At 39.1% G+C, this 23,174-nt stretch overlaps 2 protein-coding genes across 4 annotated transcripts in view; both read left to right on the forward strand.

Moving 5' to 3' along the window:
- The window catches only part of LOC116727563 (homeobox protein Hox-C4a), a 33,251-nt gene that overhangs the window by 8,509 nt on the left and 1,568 nt on the right, over positions 1–23,174 (forward strand). For 2 of the 3 annotated variants that reach the window (XM_032575077.1, XM_032575067.1), the window contains exons 2-3: positions 10,373–12,962; positions 13,501–13,867. In XM_032575077.1, coding sequence (XP_032430968.1) covers positions 12,524–12,962; positions 13,501–13,867 — 806 coding nt within the window. In that variant the 5' untranslated portion in view covers positions 10,373–12,523. Of the gene's footprint in view, positions 1–10,372; positions 12,963–13,500; positions 13,897–23,174 lie in introns of all 3 variants that reach the window. The other variant, XM_032575084.1, reaches the window with a different exon arrangement.
- Positions 107–2,613, forward strand: hoxc5a (homeobox C5a). Its single transcript, XM_032575138.1, has 2 exons — positions 107–932; positions 2,029–2,613. Exons 1-2 carry the CDS (start codon positions 479–481, stop codon positions 2,235–2,237), a joined length of 663 nt encoding a protein of 220 aa, XP_032431029.1. The 5' UTR covers positions 107–478; the 3' UTR covers positions 2,238–2,613.

Genomic DNA, 23,174 nt, shown 5'->3' on the forward strand with positions numbered 1-23,174 from the left:
CGTCCTGACACGTCCTGCTCCATTCCAGACACCAGATGACGCTCTTGTCTTACTGTCCTGCCTTTTTTTACGCTAAAGAATCCCCCCCGCCCCCCCACCCCACCTCTTTCTTCGTCCCCAACAACCAAACAGCTCAAAGTTTACCGGACACGTTTCTCCTATTCATCAATATCCCCATTGAGTATCAAGCCAATTTATGACTGGCCAACACATGCACGTGATCGCATACAAATACCCCATATTTGGGCAGTGCGCTCCGGATCAAGAATTAAAAAAAAAGAGAGAAAAGATACCAAAGCCTACTCCACCTATAAATCCTGGATTATTTTTTTCTTCTTCTTTAGGACAGACAGCTGTGAATTTTCCATTAGAGGCTACAAAGAAAAAGCAATGAGCAACAAAAAACAGCAAATACCCGCAAGCCTCGTACCGCATGTAGTTTGAAAAGAAAGTGTTGGTGGGTAGAATTAGTTTTGAAATGAACTCTCATGTTGAGCGCTCCAGCTTTGGGCAAACAAGGGAGACAACTTCTGCTAACAGCATGTTTACTTTCGAAGGATCTGGGCGCACGTCCAGCCGCTATGAGGGTGTTAACGTGAACGGGATTTACTCCTGTCCCGTCCCAACGACCTCTGCGCATCGAGAGGAGATCAAAACTAGCCTGCGTGGCAGCACGGATCCTCCGCCCGGACCGCAAATAAGCATGCTCTCCAGCGGTTCCCTCTTGGAGGCGAGCGGGCTCGAGTACGGACGAGGTACGGACAGAGACCCGGAGAGAGGCGTAAAACGCGGAGGCAACAGGAGCCAGGAGGGCGACCAAAACGCGGAAAGGGCTCAGACAGTGAAAAGAAACCCAAATATGCACCAGCGTCAGGACAGTGAACAGCAGCCGCAGATTTATCCCTGGATGACAAAACTGCACATAAGCCACGGTAAAGTTTACTTGTTTTATTTAAAAAAAAAAAAAAAAAAAAGCAAACAAAAAAAAATGCGATTTAGGTGCTCGCTCTTAACGCAGCAACACTTGGTTTTGCTCGCTCCACTGTCCCTCTTGAGTTTTATAGGCCAAAAGCAGGAAATAATAAAAACTCGCGGTCATAAATTTTATGACAAAGGCATCTATTGCTCGTAAACCTGCTCTGTTACGGTGAAGGGGTGATCTGTGCTGTGATTTATGATGAAATAATTGGATAAGAGAACAAAAATATGATAAAACGGCAAAATAATAGTACAAATCCAGCTATATAATAGTAATTGTACAGTTCTTGCTTCTCCTCTACATGCCTTTGAATTTCCAGCATCCCCAAGGAGGGAAAATAATAATAATAAAAAAAAGCTTTAGCCTTTGATTGAACTCTGGGACACACCAGTGCCCTGACCCATTCGTGAACTCTTCACCTCTGAAAGATTTGAATAGACATGCTCCTTCTTCGTGGCTCCAAACCTATTCTGGCAGACAATTTAGCTGCAAAGAAGATTGTAAACGCATTAGCTACAAAACAAGAACCAAGACTGGCAAAGAAAACACGCAGCAGGAATGTTGGATTAATCTAAATAACCGGCGGCTATAGGCCTGTTGCGTTACATAGCAATGTTGTGCAAGTTTATAAATTGCAAAACAGTCGGAAAACACCAGCTTGCATCAGTTTAAGTGCTTCTTTAAGGACCCATGTTGGTTTCGCTTACCGTGATGTTACGCTACGCTACTATTGTATAACTTCAGGCCCACAAACTGTTCTCTGATATGTTACAGCTAAACAGAGTCTGTGAGAAATAATTTTTGTTTCTTCATATGCTAAACAATGAAAGTGGTTGCATAAATAATACTGAGGTCTTACTTCATCATGTCAACTGTGTCTGTCCGTGTGGTATTCTTTGCGTGAGCAAGTCCACTATTATATATGGCCTCAATGAACATATATGCTTTATATTTCACACTTTAAATTACATGCCTGAAACTCAATTAAATGCGAACGTGTTGTGCAATATGGTGTTCCTGAACGCTGACATGTTTTAATACTGCTTCAGAATCGGAGGGTAAGCGCTCCAGGACCAGTTACACCCGCTACCAGACTCTGGAGCTGGAGAAAGAGTTTCACTTCAACCGCTACCTGAGCCGCCGAAGGCGCATAGAGATCGCCAACAGCCTGTGCCTAAACGAGAGGCAAATCAAAATCTGGTTCCAGAACAGAAGGATGAAGTGGAAGAAGGACTCAAAGATCAAAGTGAAGGAGTAAAAGAAGAAAAGCAGCACTATTTTTTTTTTTTTTTGCACCTCCACACTTGCACAGTAGAGTTGGAGTTGCTTGCCTGACCTTCGGATGAACCGCTATAAGGAGCAATGACATCATGACACGGTTCTGTGTGCTTCATCACCAATTATGTGTCACTTTCTGCGGTTTGGAACCTAATGTATTGAATATCGCTCACTATGATCAATCGGTTTACATTTCTAAATTAATTTGCTTGCTATGCGATGATAACCCCACTTTACGGTGAAAAAAAAAATAGCGAAGGTCGAGTGGGAGAAGGATCCTTCAAGGCTTTTGGTCCAGATTGCGCTTTAAAAGAAGCTGCACAACGTTATTAATTTTGGTTCATACCATAGGATATTAAAAAAAAAAAAAAAGTAGTTACCGAGAGTTCTGGGGGATCATTTCCAGCTTCTTTAGCGTGTCATTAAAAATTAAGGTCAGTGAGCAAGAAAAATAAAATTAGTTAAAAAGTGTTTGTCCTCTTGTTTTCTTTTGAGAAGTCAGGATTTGTTGAAGGTCTGATGTGTCTGTGATCAGTTTGTCATCCATGCTGTCTGTCAAAACCTTGTGATTGTGTATGATAACACTGTAATGTGCAATGAAGCTACGTCTGTTTCCCTTAGTAAACTAAAGGTGCCTGGTACACACAAGGCCTGTTTGATGGCCAGTTTGTTGATTGTAAACAATAAAGTCGTTTAAAAAAAACAACTTTTATTCTGAGTTATTTTTCTCTTCATATTCGGGACCCATTGCAGAAAAAAAAAAAAACCCAAGGTGAATCTTAGAATAATTCTGTTGCATTTTTGCCTTGCTAAATAAAACTGTACTTCTGTCTTTTCACAATGCAATTTCTTTTGTTTTGTCAGGTTTTCTCGGGTCCCCAGAATTTCTCAGGCTGACAAACACGCTCTAACGTTTAAGGTCCCCCTCATAAAACTTTATTACCCGCTTTTTCCAGCACTCCACGGGCACACTCAGCTTCCTGTTTTGTCAGGGGATGAGGAAGGGCCACACCAGCCTGTTAGAACAACACAAAGGTGGATGCAAAGCTTCGGCTTCCTGTGGCCGCACACTGACGCGTCATTTTCTGTAAAGGGGGCCATATGGTCAGATTTGTTTCAGCCCCTGGTCTCGTTAGATTGTTGTTAAAACGCCACTTTGCGGCATTGGTCGTCTCAATTCAAGCCCAAGGTTATGAGGTAATTCCCGTCTTCACTTAGAGCAAATAAAAAAAATAAATAAATAATCAACTCACCTTTCAAACTAACAGCCTCCCATATGATCTCCCCTTATTTGAACTGGTCAACGGCAGCGTCCACTTTCGCTGTGCTGTGTTGGGGCCTATAAACATAAACGCGAGAGCTTGCATTCAAGTCTTTCTTTTTGGGGATTTTAAAGTTTACAAGGTTACATATGCCAATTGCCCCAAGCAGGGCCTGTGAATGGTGCGTGGGAAGCACGTGGTGTCGTTTAAGTGGGTTTTATGGCCTGGAAGAGCTGACAAACCTTCGATATATACACATCATATATAATCTTAACTGTCCGGAATCGCAGCTGCTGGCTTTCCCCCTTATCGGAGGAGGAAAGGGCTTTGTGGTGGTGGCGGAGGACGCAGTACCTTTCTCCGGACTGTAGAGCAGAGCGGAACGGCGCGGAGGGGTGAGACCTGCTGCTTCTGCAGTAAGTTGCTTTAACTTTAAATACTTGCCTGCGTCTGTGCTGTCTTAATTTTTTTTACCCCCTGTATGATGGAGTGACTCTGAATGCACGGGTTAACTATAAACCTAATTAGATCAACTAATGATGACTCCACTGAGCTACGTTTCTGCAAAGAGTTTGAAAATGCTCTTCTGTTTGTCTGTAACAAACAGAATTAAGCATTTAACGCCTAAATTTGTAAATCACGCTGATGATCTTAAAGCTGGCTTAAATAGGCTGCAGCACTTTATTTACGGTTGTAAATCCCCACCGTTAAAAAATAAATAGAGATAGTAATAAAAGTTTCAAAAGAAACACTGTAGTGGTAAGCAAAAAAAATAAAAAATAAAAAAAAAATAAGAGCTCTCAAAATTCTTCTGGCGTCCTCCTCCCCACTCACTCCTCAACCAGTCCTGCAATTTGCAAAATCAAACATTTTGGTTAAGTTCTACTTAAAACTCTTGTAGCTTTGACTATTTGAAAAAGTGCTGCGAATAAAAGGCGGGTTTGTTTTCAGTTCAGACTTTATTGTAAGAGCTAAAAAGCCTCAATTTGTCACTGTCAACAATTGTCAAGTATCTCTTGTGACTCACCTCTGCACTAAAATTGGACTAACTTCAGCACATCAGCTTACAGCTAATAATAGTAAAAATTGTTTGACTGTTAGTTTTACTCTCTGCTGAAAACATAGCATAAACTCCTTTAAATAATTTCTCCAATTCAAGTAACAATTATTTTGAAATCAGAAATATTACGCTGTAGTCAAGAACAGCTGCCTATATGATTTCTATTATTATTATTATTATTATTATTATTATTATTATTATTATTATTATTATTATTATTATTATTATTATTGTAAGGTAATATTTTTTTAATCTACATTAAAGAACAGTAGAGAATACAAGTGTTTACAGTAAAAACACGATCAAAACATTTATGCGTCTTGTTTAGTTTTCCACCTTGACACTGCGCTCTTCACAGTGTTCGTGGTTACGATCTGTCGTCATCGTGGTTTCATGGCCATTTTCTGACCATGCCGCTCCGCAGATCTTATCTTGAGTGACACATTCTGACTGTGAAGTGAAAACTGAATAAATATTTGCACATTTCACGCCGTTTGTGTCCTCATGGATATCAGCAGATATATCCACTTTGATTTACTTGGAGACTAATGAGCCAATGGCATCTTATGACCTCAATAGTTTTCTGTTGCTCAGCTGGAGACACCATTTAATCACCCATATGCCTAAGCAAACAGCTCCGCCTACAGAAACAGTTCACTACTCCTAATCAATGTGTGGAGGTGCAATTATTTTTGATATTAAAGCTCAGATTGATGAGTCTTCCCCTAAGTTAACAAGGTGCAATGGCCGCCACTACTTTCTCCGGTTCTTTTGGTTGCTTTTGTCTTGAATGTATTACGCTGCCTGTACTTGGTATTCCAAATTTCCAATCCTAAGGTATGGACTCTGTTTCCAGGTGTAGAAGATCAATCACGGACTTTCAATAGGGGGCACTGTGTAACATACTCCTGTATGAGTGATGCACTAAGGGGGGGTTGTCTAATTTTTTTTTGTACTCTCTATTTTTAGAAAGATTTCGCTATAATTCAGTGAGGAAACTATCAGGAATTCCAGACTAAATGCTTTTATCAGTAAAAGAAAATGGATAAACATTATTTCCTGTTTTCTTAACAGGAATACTGACATGCGCGTTTGTACACCTGTACACATTGTAAGTGCTGTAGTTTAACCTTTTATTCTGTGAGATGCTCGAATGCATTCCTTAGACGTGTTCATGACAACTCAAAAACTTTATTCTAAAAGTGAAACCGGCCCAAACATCCGATTTCACTGTCATGTTCCGCGCTCGTGTATTCCTTTCTCTGACCTACGGAGCTGACACTGCCATCCTTCAACCCACAGAGGTCATTTCCGGGTGAGCATAGACTTCCCTTTGTCTGGGGCTCGAACAAGAGGCAGAGATCTCCGTTGCACAGTTTCCGAACATGAACTGATTTTATTTACAATGTGAAGACAAAGTCGTGACTCTATTTTATTGACTGTTCGCCATAATTCACAGGCGCTGAAGTCTAGGGACTTCTATTCATAGTAGCTCTTGCCCAAGGAAATACCAAATTGCTTGTAAATTTAGTTTTATCGTCTGAAAACGATCTGTCTTAAATTCCTTCCACTGTCTCTGTTCTGCAGGCGCTCAAACATTTCACATTTTCCGTACAGTCCCCCTCCAGGAATGCGTGATTAACAGGCCAAAAATATTATTAAGATAAAAATAACAAGATTGAAGAAAAAAAGTAAACACTTCGTTCTATTTCGGGGGTGGGGGGAAATGAAATACTAACGTATTGTGTTTTAATTGTTTTATGTTGCGTTTATTCTCTTTCATTCCGCTGGTTTTTATTTTCAGGAATATCATTACTTGTGATTAATCTTGTAATATACGACAAAATAACCCATGCTTCTCAATGTGTCACATTTACATATGTAAATTTACACGTAACTTACTAAATGTGTTTAACTTTAAAATATTTATCCTACAACGTGGGACAGAAATTAATATATTTTCTTTGTCATATTTGCCATTTTTGAAGAGAAATTCCTATTACTTGCATGGTAATAATTTCTTCTGCTTATATGCAATTTATAACACAAACTTTCAAAATATCCATGGAGCCATTTAACGATATTTTATTATTTTTTTGTTTGTTTTCATACAGTTCGTCGGGTCAAAATGAGTCCAACTGTAGATTTTTTCGTATAAGTGTAATAAATCTCCTTCACCATAAATCTTTATGGTTGGGACTATATAGGTATAACTGCTATAGTTATACCTTTACAGTTATATATAACTATATATAACTATATATAACTATATATATATATATATATATATATATATATATATATATATATATATATATATATATATATATATATATATATATATATATATATATATATATATATATATAGGTTGGAATATATATAGGACGTTGCAGAAAATTTTGTGACGCTTTTTTCGTCCAGTTAATAGCGTGGGTGGTTGTTTTGTTCTTGAGGAGCTTATGTGTGTTGTAACGTTACGGTTTGGGTCTAATGAGCTGCAGCACCGCAGCGGTTTATGTGGGGGAATCCAGTTTCTAAAAAGCACCTCTGCTCCCCTGGCGGTCGCTTTCAACCAGTATACACAGCCAACTGGTCTCCAGTCTGTCTGCACTTCATTAAAACTTTTTATTTTAACTGGACCATCTCTGCCTAACGTTATTACACCTGGGGAGGGTAAACGAGTGGAGGCTATTACATTAAGGGTTTGATTAAAAGCGCATCGTAACCATTTTCACCAGGGAGCGGAATACTGCTGCAGTTTCTTCATTCAGGTCAGCCAGTCGGACACCGGAAGGAAAAACAAACAAACAAAAACGTGATCGACACTGGGACTTCTGTGGAGTTTTGATAAATTTTCTGTTTACACGGATACATGTGTGAACACGCATGTACAAGAGTTGTTTTGCAGGGCGTGTGTGTGGAGGGGTGGGGGTTCGGCGTGGATGGGGTGCACGGAGAAAGCTTAACAATCCCTCAAATGAACAAATGAAACATCAAATTAGTCCGCCTGAGGGTCTCATTTTTTTGTACTTCTACATTATAACTAGTTATTGAACTAGGTGCACGATCTCAAAGCCATTTGTGAGAGGAGAAAGAATTCATTGCTGTCTCTCCATCAATAATCCTTGGCAGTGAACTATTGGAAGCAGTCAAACGCGAGGGGTGAAACGCGGGTCAGGCTGTCTAACTAATATTAAAATGCGCTCGCCATGAGTTCATGGGGCGAGAGGGAGTGCGTGGCGTTCATATCGGTTGGGTGCACGACAAATATCATGTATTTAGATGATAATACGGCGCAACCAAGTGGGTACGTTTTCTGAATAGTATTTATTAGATAAAGAATTCACAGCTTGTTTATTTCATTAATTAATAAAAAAAAAGGGATTTGCATAAAAATACACAGATCAAGATGTGCATCAATTGATTTATTTATGCCTCTCTTCTTTAATCAATTCAACTGATTCAGAATCTGTTTGCTGTTTTTATTTTAATACTCCTTTCCCCACAACCCCCCTTTCGAAACAGGTCACATGTCCAACGGTAACATTTTTCATCCAAGGCTTTTCTCATTAGCTTCCAGAGTGTCAGGAAGAAAGGTTACCGAGCGGTCAGTATGGTAATGGCGAGCAGAAGAAATGGTTGGGAACAATGGGAACTTATTTTTCATCTGCTGCTGTCACGCCGTCCTTTTGTATCCGCCGTGTTTGTGACTGAATATTCATATAGTAGCCACCTCGCAGGCAGAATGCGGTGAAAGGAGAGCCTCCGTATTCTCTGGGTGCCCGCATATACTCGCGCGTGTTTGTGCATAGATCTCTTTAACGAGGGAAAACAGAAAACAAACAAAATACGCTTGTGTCGCCTCGTCCAGATGAAGCGCATCAGCTTTCACGCACATTTTGCGTGATTGTTAAGTCACTGCCGCCCTGAAACATCTCGGGAGAAGGCATGCTTCTTCCATAACCTGCTTTTCACCGATGTTTACCCGACAGTTCACCTCTACAGCCTCAAACAGAAAGCACATTAGTTGTCTATATGTACCCTGTAGAACTAAATTTGCGTGCTGCACAAACATTCGCAAATACGTCTCTACAGGAATACATGGGCAACTGGAATACCTCGCCAGCCAATGGATTTTGCGTTGCGCCTAACTCTGCTTCTGCACGTCTCTCTTTCCTTTTGCCTACACGTGAAGCACCCACGACGATCCTTACAGCCAGGCACTGTGACAATGCAATAACGCTGTCACGGAGTGTATTCATAGTCCACGCAGATCCTCACTTTGTGGAGGCAGCTAGAGAGGCCACAGAGTAAGGGAGCCATGAGCAGTGTGCGGCTACTACTGTGTCTGAGCCTGTAAAACACACCGGGAACCAGGGGTCGTTTAAAAGTGACTGATTTACGGCTTTTATTGCTCTATAAAACGCCTCTAACATCCTCGGTAGGGGTAATAGAAATGTCGTGCGCATTCTTTACAAACAGTACTGCCAGAGTTATGATATGCATTTTTCACATCGTTTTTAAACTTATTATGTAATTATGGCTGAGGAAATGGATCCCCTGGCTTGCACAGTGGCCAAAATACTGACCTATGTTTATTTTACAGACCTAAACCTATTATTATTATTATTATTATTATTATTATTATTATTATTATTATTATTATTATTATTATTATGTTAGGTTTGGGTATGTGGAGAAGTAGCATGTTTGAAGAGATGAGAGAAGAATGGGAAGCCAAGCTGAGGCAGCCTTACAGCATCAGTTTACAACATAAAAGTCAACCACAAGTCATGTAACTCATGGTCAGGGCTTTAGCCAGGATTAGCATAGTAACAGCTGAGATGAAATATTGCCTTGTAGTCGTAAACATTTTGATAGTTGAAATTGAAGAATTAAACATAATTTTGCTATTTGAGCTAACCGCTGTGTATATTTTAAGGGATGGTATGTCATTTAATAACCTCCTCAACAGTTCACTAATGAGCTGTGGCACTTTGTGGTGTTTTGTCTTAACCATTATCAAGGATGCAGGTAAATGACCTACTGTATGACTGTACTTTTATTATTCCCGTCATGTGCAGTAAGCAGCCGTTGAATGAAGTCAAAATGAAGAATGAAGTGAAAAGATTCATTAACGTGGGGTTAAGAAGACTATTTAGACAGGCTTTAAAGTATTAGTCATTTCTCTTGATTGCAACGTTCTGACCTGGAGAACCACATGTAGCTTAGCTACATTGTCATCTCTAGTTAATGCAGAATTTTAATATTTGAATTTTTTGGAATTATCTTATTGCGTCTTTCAGACCTGCATGTTTTGTGGCTTTATGGTGTTTGTGATTTTAAAAACTGTCAGGTGTGTGACTAAGATTGACCCCAGCTTTGTGATTAGAACCATGAGTTGTACTTGTATATTTAGCAAAATTGTTTTAATGAAGTGCTTGTTGATTCCTTAGGAAGCAGAACTTACTGTCACAGGTTCTCCTATTTTAAAAGACTTACCATACAACATGATTGCCATGACTCTTCATTGCATTGTGCACAAAACGTTCTATGCATGTGTAGATCTACTTTTATCTTTTCTGCAGTTGATTGATTTGAATTTTATTTTTGTCCAGCATTAAATCCACGGGAATTCTGATGTATGATTTTTTTCTATGTTTGTTCTGCTAGGATTAAATAGAAAATTATGCTTTTTCATAATCTTTCTAAATGTTAAGTATAAATGTTTGGTTTAACATCATAGAACAACAATGTAAAAGTGAAGGTTGCTTTTTTGCTTTTCTTTAGGCTGTATCTTCATTGGTGTTCTTACCTTGCTCCACGGTTGGTCTGCTTTGAGAATTAAACCACATCTCTTGAGCATCTCACATCTCCTGTGTTCTGTTACAGACTGAACCACAAACCTATTAAATATCTGCATTTAAATCACTTTTAGTGACTCTTGGAAGTTCTTCTAATTCTTAAAAGCATTAAAGACACTACCCAGAGGTAAATAACAACTATACACTGAGGATAAAAATACAGCTGGATAATAAACTATGAATTGCACAAGAACTAAAGATTTTTAAAAGCAGACTTCAGATACAAAGAATGGTAAGCCTACTTTCTGTTTTGCGGTTGATGACATCACAACAGGTATAAGATTCAAACTTGTGTGTTGGCATTAGCACAGCACTGTGAGAGGAAAGTAAATTGTGACAGATTTCATTCTGAAGCAGCTGAGTTGCGTTTGAGAAACAGAGTTACTCGGTATATGTTCCAGCCTTAAGCCATTTTGCAGGGATTCAGAGAGGTCTTAAAAACATTTTTAAAAAAGGTTTTACAAACACCCACGAGGTTCTGAATTGCAGTTCATAAGGTCTCTTTTGTTGTTGTTTTGTTTCCCTTACTTGTTTAATTATTTGTTTGTTTGACACATTTGTACATTACCCTTAACCTCTGACCAAAACACAAAGTTCTTGATCCCATGCAATAATGGATCCTGTTGGAAGTCACGTAAATCCAAATACTTGATTATATCGTCTCCCAGTACTGAATTAATAACATTTCTTTGGAAATAAAGGCTGAATCTGAGTAACATGTGTAAAAGAGCTTGCTTAAATTTTTAGCTCGGTTCCATTTAAGCTGCGAGCTAGCTGCATTATTAGTGAAGATACTTTTGAAATTCACTTAATCATTATAGTATGGTTGGACAATAAATCAATAACAATATGTATCACGATAGACATGTGATTAATATCAATAGATATGTTTGAAAAAATGTTTCGCCTACTTTTGATCCAGAACCGCAAACCCTTCTGGGTGATGTAGGCAGAGGTTTGCCATGTGAGACCCCATAGTTGACTCAACCTATCAGGGCCAGTTGATAGTTGGTGCATCAACTATCTCACTCACTATTTAGTTACCTAGCAACAACCTGTTGACTAACTTGCGCAACAGCAGTTTAAGGTTTTTCCACCATGCCTCATATGCTAATAATAATAGTAATAATAATAAAAACAACAACAACAATAACAATAACGTGGAGTGAAAATGGGATAAAACAGAAAAAATCACGCCATCAGTTTGGCAATATTTAAGACAAAACCAAAATCAATAACTATTAATATGACTGATATGAAATGCTTATATCATAATACGGTTTTCAGCCACATCTTCCAGTCCTTTAAGATGATCTATAAGTCTTAAATTTAAACTCCTGAAACTTTCAGAGTGTGTGTTTTTATCTTGTTAGAGGAATTTGCATGTATTGAAACTCAGAGATTAGATTTGATCTTGATCTTAAGTAAAGGTTTACTACAAAATGCCAAAACAAATAGAAAAAATGGTCAACATGTTCAATCAGGGAACAACTAATTAGAAAGTTAATTTAATTGTTTTTATTTTCAGAAAGGTCCGGCTATCAGATGTGATTTCGGTTTGTCAGTTTCCCAGCTGAACTAATACTGATTAAAAATAAGTGCCTTCATTAATTTGCAAATAACCTTTATGCAAAGTGTGCAAGCTAATAAAATGATTGGTTTTCTATTGTTGTGCTTTATCCTTGGCCAACCATTGTCCCTTTGAATAATTGGTAGCCATAGATTTTGCCTGTTTTATTTTTTTTTTCCTTGGTCAGCAGCTACTAGTTTTGTCCCCAAGATCAATTACCTTGGTAACAAAACCAGAGAGAGGGAGGCAGGGGGAAGAAGAGGGAAGAAGGAGGGATAAAGAGACACGAGCGGACAGTGAGAGAGAGAGAGCGCTTTGTGCCCACAATGGCGACTGTAGGTATGCTAAATACCTCTGGTTCCTTATCCGGGAACTACCTCTTCCTCTGCTATTGGGCCACTGGGTCACGTGGTTAAAGTAACTTTACAGGGCTGCTCGCAAGTAGGAGGGCTTTATGGAGCAGAAAAACGACAAAGCTAGAAAAATTATTTTCCACTCCAGAAATTAATGATCATGAGCTCGTATTTGATGGAGTCTAACTACATTGATCCGAAATTTCCTCCATGCGAGGAATATTCGCAAAACAACTACATCCCCGAGCACAGTCCAGAATATTACAGCCGCGCAAGGGACACTGGCTACCAGCATCACCACCAGGAGTTATACCCTCCTCCGCGGGCGAGCTACCAAGAGCGCCAGTATAACTGTGCAAGCATCCCCGAGCCCGACACGCCGCGGGGACACGGAATACCCCACTCCGCACACCTGCTGACGGGAAAGGGCCAGCCTGCGTCATGTGAGACCCCACAGTTGTCCATGTCCCCCGCCACCCCGCCGGCCGCAGCCTCCGCCTGCAACCAAGCCACCCCGGAGCATCCCAACAGCACAGTCTCCTCCAAACAGCCCGTGGTGTACCCGTGGATGAAGAAAATTCACGTCAGCACTGGTAGGCAACTTGTGGTGTTTATGTTCCCCCTGCTCTACTCACGCTCCTCTCTCCCCTTCTTCCCTCCCTTTATCAAGCCCCTCTGACTCCCATCTCGTTGCCAGCCCCTGCTCCGATAGCAGGGAAGCCTTTGAAATGGCACAATTGAGGCGGATTTACGACTCGGCATTGGTAATTACACCCACCATAAATTTTATAGCCGAGGTATACTCAGGGCAGCCGTATCACCATGTGGCTTCTGCTGTTATGTATTGCGCGATAGAGAGAGAGGAGGGGAGAAATGAATAAGAGAAGAGAAGGGTAAAAAAAAAAAAATCTGAGCTTTGTGATCTTGCATTAATAATTTAGATCATGGTTGGATGTGAGTGTCCTCTCATTACGCGAAGTTCTTAACTTCCCATTTAAATTTCCTCAAACAGCTAAACATTCATGTCTAATAAATCTTTCTGAGCCATATCTCACTTTGTTTACCCCCTCCTTTTTTTCTCCCTTCTCCTTCTACCCTTTCTCTCCACATTTCCCTTTTTTTTCCTCCCAGTGAACTCTGGTTACAATGGGACGGAGCCAAAGCGATCTAGAACAGCTTACACCCGGCAGCAGGTCTTGGAATTGGAGAAGGAATTCCACTATAACCGGTATTTAACCCGACGGAGGCGCATTGAGATCGCGCACACCCTGGTGCTCTCCGAGCGGCAGATTAAAATCTGGTTTCAGAACCGCAGGATGAAATGGAAAAAGGATCACAGGCTGCCGAACACCAAAGTGAGATCCTCCTCCTCTTCCTCGTCCTCCTCCTCCGGGTCCAACACAGGCTCTGCGGCCGGCGGAGTCGCCGCTGTCTCGGCCACCAACACTGGGGCCCCCGACGAACTCACAGGAGCACAGCATGGCGAGGATATTACCAGGTTATAAAACCACGAACCATCCACCTGGGGTACACGGAGAACTTGTTATTTATAGAACAATGATATATTTTGTTTTCGTAGCTATCTTGTGCGGTTTCCTTTAAGTCCAAAGTTATATAAAAATGCATGTTATATAGCATGGATTACTGCGAATACCGATGATTTATTTTTTACGTGAAACAGGGTTTAATTTATTTGAAGTTCGGTTATCCTGGTGTTTTTTTTTATTAAAATGAAGGAGTGAAACTAGAAAAAAAATATACATTTTATCGAAATGTTATTGTGGGCCATTTTTTTTGCCCAGCTGCCCAAGGTAAAATGCACAATCTATTTATTTCAAACAACACTGGAAGGATATCACTATAATAATAATAATAATTATTTTGGTATATTAAAAAAAACAAAGCTTGAACACAGCATTGGTTCTGAACGTGTATGTTTAGGATAACAACAATGTGTGAATTTACCTCGTGTATTTCAGAAACGGGATTTTGATCTGCATTTTTAGTTGTTTTTTTTATTATTATTATTTGTGGTGTTGATGTTGTGTTTAGACCGTTACAAAGCAGACTATTGTGAAATGCAATAAACGGAGTTTAGTGTACTTGTGCTAATCATATTGGTCAATAAAAAACGGTGAGTGTCTACTAGTTTTATATACGTATGCTCGACGTTCATTTTTGCTAAGACAGGTCTGCTATAGGAGGATGTTTAAAAACTGTACAGATGTGTAAATACTCAACAGGACCACTGTTTTCTGACTTTCTTTTTTTTCCCCCTGCGCCCTTAAATTAGCAACGTGTAAAGACATGATGTGTGTGCGTCTGCGTGCGCGTGTGTGGGGTGTGTGTGTGTATGTGTGCTTGTGTGTTTTGTGTCCAGCCTTCCTTGTAATAGAATGAAGCTGTTTCCAAAAATATGGAAAAGAAATAAGTAGTTTACTCCTTGCATTTCGTGCAACCTCATCAGTCTGAAGGGCATTCAATTAGCGCTGCAGACAAGCTACTGAGGGCCCCATCCAGTCCACTTCTGCACTGCTTTCTGTCAGTGCTACTAAACCAACCCCACTTTCGAAACCAAAATGCATGCTTTTTAATTTAGAACTTGCATTTGTAATATGTTAGAATTGATAGACGCTTGTAACATAGCTATTTTGTAACACACACACACAGTCACCCTGCTTTCTGTTTTCTATATTGCTCCACTGTGCCATGTGACTGAGTTTTCACATAATGAAATAAATGAAAATTGAACTAAAATGTGAGCTGAACGCAGATTCGGTGTTGATGCATGGTGTGGCGTGAAATATATCGCAGCGAAGATGCTGACCTTTGTTGTCAGAGTCTGGCCTGCATGAGGAGTGTTAATGGTTTCTTGTGTCTTTTAACTTCTGCATGCACATGTGCCTCTGTGTAGCAGCAGAATCCATGCGAAATTGTCCCTGCAATCCCAGGAAAAATAGACTTTAGAACTGTTTGCAGCTACTTAGGTTTAGCATTTAATTCTCTTTACTCTTTTATCGTTTTAAATTGCATTGGTTTGTTTGTTTGTTTGCTGTTTTTATATCTTTTAGATAAATGTAATTTGAGCATGACTCAGACCCATAGAAGCCCAAGCATTTGATAGATTATTGAAACTGTGGCATGAATAGGTCGTATAAAATGCCTCGCGTAGTGGGAGGCACAACAACACAAAGGGAAGAGGTATTTTCCATCATCAATCTTGCACCACGGAGCTCTGTATAATGTCCTGGAAAACAGCTGTGATGATAGCCAGTTTTGATAACATCAAATGTTGTGCGGTATCAGCCAGAATAACTCTGAAGCATGCGCAAATGTGAGTTTGGACCCTTTAATATTGAGTTTTTGTTTTGGTTTGGTTTTTTTTACATATATAGTACAAACACAAGCATGTTAAAATATGCTGTTGAGACATGGCTTTTGCAGAAGGCAGTAGAATGGTGGTGAGGTGGCGCTGAAAAATGAATCGAGGAGCCTTTATGTTGTTGGACAGATTAGAAAAATTAATGTGCTCTCCGCTGTCGCAGCATCCCTCCAGCCCCTTTTCTCGGCCCTGTCGCCTCCATGTCGCGGGGCTTGAAAAGGTGCTTCATTGAAGTTTGGGGGGCGAAATGGGAGAAGGCCGAGTTCATCTCGAGGACACATTTTCTGTTCCATTAGGCTCATTTCAGTCTGGATGGCCGACCTCTCCAACCCTGTGACCTGACTCACTTTCTATGCGTGTACCTTCTGTGTGCGCCCTCGCCGGTCCTCCCTTGGCCTCGGCTTTCTTTGTGGGTTTTTTCTGGGTTGCGGTTGTATAGAAGGGGCCTGCGGCGGGGCATCACTGCATGTGTTGCTCCCTTTGTTAAGCACCGTGACACCGGACAGTGTTAAACTCTCGGACAGTGCTCCTCTGCGCGTCCAGCGGAGCTGCAGCACTTCGAAATCTTCCTCATTTGGCGCGAAACTTCTTAGTGAGCGAGTTCTTACACAAATACACACAGTAACGTTACCCATAATTTATAGCAATATAAAATAATCACTTGAGATTACGTCTTGCAATTGCGCCTCAAATTTGACAAACTCGATGAATATTTTTACTACGGTGATTAGTAGCGTTCTCTGAGGTCTCATAAAAAGGTGATGCGGCTATAAATAGTGTCATTTGCTGCGCTCATGTGACTTCTGCTCCCAGGTTGGCTCCGGTGTCCAAAATCCAGCTGCCAATTATAGGCGTCTCTGACAGTACTGGGACACTTGGTCACTGTGATTAGTTTTTGAACGAGGACCTTCAAGTGTTGTCTTTCTCTTTTTACACAAAAACTCCTTGGAAACTTTTCAATGAGACCTCCACAAATACTTGAATATTTATCGCTAACATTAAATTACTCTGAAATGAGATACAGTCAATGCTTGTATATATATATATATATATATATATATATATATATATATATATATATATATATATATATATGGTCTTTTACATAAATGTAAAATATTGTAACTGGTAATTCTCTTAATCTATTTCCAGAATGTCAAGCCGATCAGAAGAAAGTTATTCAACTTGAATAACAATATTGTAAGTTGACATAATTTTTCGGCTCAGCTAACAGGACAAAGACACATGTCTGCATGGTCTCCCAGGAGGTAAAGTAGCGAAATATAACACTTTTACCACCTAATAAATGTACTGGATGCAGTGTGTATGAAATAGTTCAGAATCTCTGATGCAAGAAGCAGAAATGATTAGATTAGCTTTAATATATAATTATGTAAACGTAACTTCCAAGCAATGCATCTGTCAGCTGGTCTGTGTTACTTCAAGTTACTTTTAAGCAGCTTTGCCAGCCCAGTTTAGGCTACATGAGTGATTACAGAACGGGAAAATGCTCGACTGCGTGCATTATAATCTCGAAGTAAACAGCTGTCAGTGAAAGTCAAACGCACATGTCTCTGTGTTAGTACACATTTGACCTGTCTTCCTGCTGCTAGTCTTGGAGGTTACAAGTGGAGCTCAAATTACACTCTGAACATCGAAAACATCTTGCACCTTTTGTTTGAGCTCTTGTTAAGAAAGATTAATGTCAAGCAGAAAATGCATTCTTGAGGCACGACTTGATATTCCTTCGCCCGAGAATCAAGAAAGCTCTGCATGACGATGATGGATCTGTGTAATATAAAAAACTGCAATATTTAAAAGTTTTGAAAACAAATTATCTGGCGCCTTCTAAGTCATAACCAAAGAGTTATTATTATTATTATTATTATTATTATTATTATTATTATTATTATTATTATTATTATTATTATTATTGACTAGCTTCATCTACGCACACCAGACTCTACCTGGATGTTTACGCACACGTTTATCTTTATTAAGTCAAAAAGTAAAAACTGAACATCGTGTACTTTTTATGACTATTCTCACATAAATATGTAATGAGTGCAGCTTATACGCTGTAAAGTTCGTCACTCCAGTCGAGAAGTAATGTTGAATTTTAAAAAGCCGCCTACCTAACCAGGAAATGTTCTCAGTCAATATGCTTATTAGCGAAAGATTGTTCTGCAATGTTAATTTGAGATATTTCGCAATTAGGATTCCCTCTGCCCGAATCTGTTGTAATCTCGCAAATTCACGATTGCTCCCAGTCCGATGAGCGTGCAGGATCATGGTCCGTTTCGTGAGTTTGCAGTGGACTGCCTAAATTCCTGAGCAGTTACTCAGCTCCAGCGGGTTTCTTCTCTGACTTGAGACTGTTGAATCACACATGATTTTCGGCTCACATTGCACCGCTGCAGGCGCTCTGTGATTTATGGTGCACCTCCGGCAAGGCCTCTCTTTTTCTCCCTCCTTTCCTTTCTTTCGGAAGGTGTAAAATCTCTACTCGGGGAACCATCGAGATGTTTAAACAAGCGCTAAACAGCACCGGCCACTTCTGATCTGACGCCCACCTGGTTTATATGACCCGCAGTCATTGTCAGGTTGGCCGGTTATACGTGTGTTTGCCCACTCGTCTCAGGTGAGTGGCTCCTTCAACCACTCAGGGTTGTGATGAAAGCTAGTCGCGTTGTTGTGTGCGTGTTGAAGCTGCAGCCGTGTAGCAGCTGTACAAAGACAGAAAGTTGAAACAGGGGTCACGCTGCTATTTTCCAGGGACAGAAGAGAGGCTGCCTCACGTTGACCAGCGGTGGGTGTCATAAATCCGTAAAACTCTGCGCTTACACATGGGGGAGCAAACCAGAACGTTGTCCACATATGCGTTTAGTGATAACGGTGCAGATGGATTTAATAACGTTAACAACAAAAAAAAAGCAAAACATTTTGAATACTAACTGGAAACAATAGAGTGATCACAGTTTTTCTCAGTTGCTTTGATGTATTTCCCAGAAGAAAATTGAAATTCTAAAACCTCCTTGTTCCATCTCCAAATCATTGTGACTTGTGAACATCCAAAACGCTGTTACTCAGCTGCAAATGCCTTTGAACGTTCATAAAAGTGGTTAAAAATTATGTTTTTTTTCCCTACACTTTCAATTGCTTATGTCATGTTGATCAAAATGTATTTTATTGGTGTCTGCTGAATACTCTCAAACCCCTCAAAATTTTAATCTTAGCTTGTATAATTTTTTACATACAAAATATTTAAACAAGAGTTTATAATATGGCACCATCTTTCTATACATTTCCACTAGATGTTTTCTCTAAATCGGTCCCAGATTGGTAAATTGCTCCCTGGTGAATCTTGACTTTCTCCAATGAAGGTAAATGTGAGAAGCATTAGCTCAACCAATGATCAATCAGCTTTCTGAAATAGTTCAAAGTTCATATCATAAACCATCAACCTTCAAACATATAGTGTATACAGCCAGAGCATAACACGATCTTACATTTCTGACAATGGAAGGATAATGGGGTCAACAGAGAGTGAGAAGAAGAAGAAGAAGAAGAAGAGTGAAGCTGAGTGGTTGAGATGCTAAGAAGCAAAACAAAGGAAGAAGCAGAAGAAGCCAAGGACTTATGCCAGTTTTTCCATCACTCCAACATCATCAAGCAATGGTTTGCGACTCACAACAGGATGCAGATGGAGTTCCTCTGACTCTACTCTTCATTCCTTTAACCCATTGAGAATTTTTGCTCAGCATTGAGATGGAAAGTGTATGACAGACGACACTTCTAGCTGCCATGGATGCATCATGTAATAACATGACAGTGGATGCCTGCAAAGCCTGGAGAAAACACTCTAAAAGATTTTCTTTTCCTTTGCAAGAGAAGATATTCTTTCTCATGTGGATGAGAATTTGTGTCCCAAAAGCCAGGAACATCATTGGAGGTGTAGGAAGACTGCAATTCCAACAGCACTGCACTTAGTCTTCCTGGATGAGATTGTCATGTGTTCCCATTTTTAATTTAGTTTTTTTTGTGTGTTTCACAGTGCTGTCTTTCCCATTCTGCAACACAATGACAAGGTCTGACAACGACTTACAGTTGCAGCGTAAATGTGAATCTTGTCTGGTTTCATTAATTGATCTCCCACAATTACAATTTACAATCAAACTTAAGCCATGGTTTACAACAGAACATCCCTCCAGACTAGACTGTTATATTGACAACATGACTAAGCAATTTGACTCTTATTGGTGACACAACGATTATCATTCTAATGCTGCTGACATGTTATTTGAGACAGATTCTTACTTACTTTTGAGAGATTAACTAAACATTTTGAGATTACCTGGCTTTTGCAGGTAATCCATGGTGTTTTACCTGTAGTTCGAAATGTTTTGAGTAACGCATTTACTGTTTCGCAAATCTCAAGGATTACTTCAGAAATGAACGAAATCAACTGAGAAAAACTGTTATAGTCAAAGTTTACTAACATTTTGATATGGACAACATGGTTGCCATCCCAGGGTGTCCCCATCGTAGAGCATCACCAAAAACTAATTGTGCCCATAAGCTATGCCTGACTCAGTATTAGGGATTATTATTATTAAGCATTATGTATGTTTATATATATATATATATATATATATATATATATATATATATATATATATATATATATATATATATATATATATATATATATATATATATATATATATATCTGTACTATATTGTACTATATATATACTGTATATACAGACCAAAGTTTGGGAGTAAATTAAAGGACTAATTGACAGATTTTCAATGAATCATAGATAGATAGATAGATAGATAGATAGATAGATAGATAGATAGATAGATAGATAGATAGATAGATAGATAGATAGATAGATAGATAGATAGATAGATAGATAGATAGATAGATAGATAGATAGATAGATAGATAGATAGATAGATAGATAGATAGATAGATAGATAGATAGATAGATAGATAGATAGATAGATAGATAGATAGATAGATAGATGGATGGATAGATGGATAGATAGATTGATTGATCAGGATGACTACAAAGCAGGTTTCATTACCACTGAAGATTTAACATTGCATACTGAAGCTATAAGGAGTGATGGCCGGGGTGAACTTATGAGTGTACTTTATGTCAGTGTAACACCTCACTGAGAAATATTTAATTAGCCTATTTGGTGCATGGTTGAGGACCCCAGAAATTAAAGCCATTTACCGAAGTAAAGGTGTCACCGGGGGCTCAGACAATCACTAGACAGAATTATGGTTATGGTATTCACTTTTCATCAGCACAAGTGTTCTGAATATGCAATCTAAGAGACTATAGATTCTCAATTATGTACAGGTTAAGAGATTTAATTTGTTCTATGACAATGATTTCTCTACTGTGCCACCAGTTGCATCCGCTGCTGGCCTGCTGAACATTTCTGTACAAGTCTCTGCACACATACAGGTGCAACATTTGATCTATTGTCACGTTATTAAAAATATTAGAAAATTTAAAATAGAGGACTAAGCTATTTGAATAGCTTTTGCAAAAACGTATTTATGTTGTATTTGTGAACATGTAATAAGTATTTTAAAATATGACCACCCATATTTTGTCTTTCAGTGTATCCTATCCTAATTAGCATATTTTGTGGTATGTCAGATATAAAAACGCTATAAATATGATTATACTGTGTTTATACTGTCTCACTTATGTATACGTTCTAACAAGCTTTTTTTAATTCAAAAAATTTTGATACAATGACATAAAATCCAAGCACTGTCCTTGGTATACTTACGGAAAATAATAATAGTAACAACTAACTAATAATGCACAGTCTTACACTTACCAAACAGACCACGTGCGCGTCTTCTACTTATGAAGTGCAGTCTGCAAACTCTGGTTCTTTCATTTCGCTCTGCATTGTTTACAGCAACATAGGGCACCGGGCCCATAAATCTTCTCCTTGCTCTGCAAAGACAGCGCCATTTGTATGCACCGTTTTAACCGACAGCATCCTCTACCCATTAACGTCTTCTCCCCAGCTCTCTTTCAGTCTCCTCTTATCTACACAGCTATGTCCCCTGGACATGCATTAAGTGATCCGTATTTTCCTTAAGCTCTCGAAAACAATTATGCTTTTTCTGTTTTTATTGCAAATAATATTTCATGGATGCATATTTTATAGAGGAAGAAAAGGGAAAAAAAACCCCAAAAACAATCTAGGCTTGCAGCCGCCAGATTTGCCTCCTGCTTGTGCGCAGCCGCAGCTCGTGTACGGTTCTCTCTCTTTCTCTCTCTCTGTATACGTTATTTGTATGAAAAATAAAAGTTTATCGACAATTTCCCCGCTTGTTTGTGTCAGCGGGCGCGGGAGCGCAGAAGGTAAGGAGGAATTGTAAAAGGGTTGACACCCAAGAGCGACCGGCGCGCTTTTGTGTGAGAGAGAAAAATGATTTATAGGCGCTGAGGCGGTTCAAACAGAGTTCACGGAGAATTGTGGTGGAGGCGCGGAGGAGCTAAATTATGGTCTTGCTGAGCTAGTATATCATAGATTCTATCTCCAAATTCAGAGAGAGTGCGTTCAAGGGTGCGAGGAAAGGAAAACACAATGAATTTAATTACTTTTCCTCTCATTTCACCCAGTACCACACCTAAGCTTAATAATAATAATAATAATAATAATAATAATAATAATAATAATAATAATAATAATAATAATCATTATTATTTATTTATTTATTTATTTAAAATACTTGTTTCAGTATATGATCCATGGTGTAAAAAATATACACAACCAATTTTGAAAGTATTACTTTTTCAAATTCTTAAAAAAAAAAGCATTACTGAATAATAACAGCTATACTAAACCAATATCAAACTTTATGTGTGATAAAACAGTGGATCCATTTTTTCTGTAATTCCAAAAAACAAAACAAAAAAGTCTAGCTGTCGTTTCTTAAAACACTTTGAAGTTGCAGGTAAAGCCCTCACAATGATGGCAGCAAGGGTGACGCGTAAAACAAAACAAAAAAAAATGGAGGAAGGCTCCTCTCCTTACAAGCTTTGCAGCCCTGAGTGCATAATCCATCACCTCTGAGACATCTAACGAGGGCTTTCTAGACAGCTTTGTTGCAGTGAAACACCAGCAGGAACTTAGGGTACATTTGAAGCATGCTTCAACCAAGATTGATTCGGGCCCAATACGCGCACGGGCCCTTTTATTGGACATTTACTCTTTGTAGAATTTGTGCAAAGTTCAATATTTTACTTATATACACGTTTTTGCATGTGTTTGTGCTTTGTTGAAATCATGAGGAAAAACACACATTTGTGAGTTTCCGATCCTATTTATTTCGACCACAATTGCTGGAGCTTTTAGTACAGAATAATTTTACACC

The sequence above is a fragment of the Xiphophorus hellerii genome, chromosome 1 (assembly GCF_003331165.1).
Source record: "Xiphophorus hellerii strain 12219 chromosome 1, Xiphophorus_hellerii-4.1, whole genome shotgun sequence".
NCBI classification, from domain to species: Eukaryota; Metazoa; Chordata; class Actinopteri; order Cyprinodontiformes; family Poeciliidae; genus Xiphophorus; species Xiphophorus hellerii.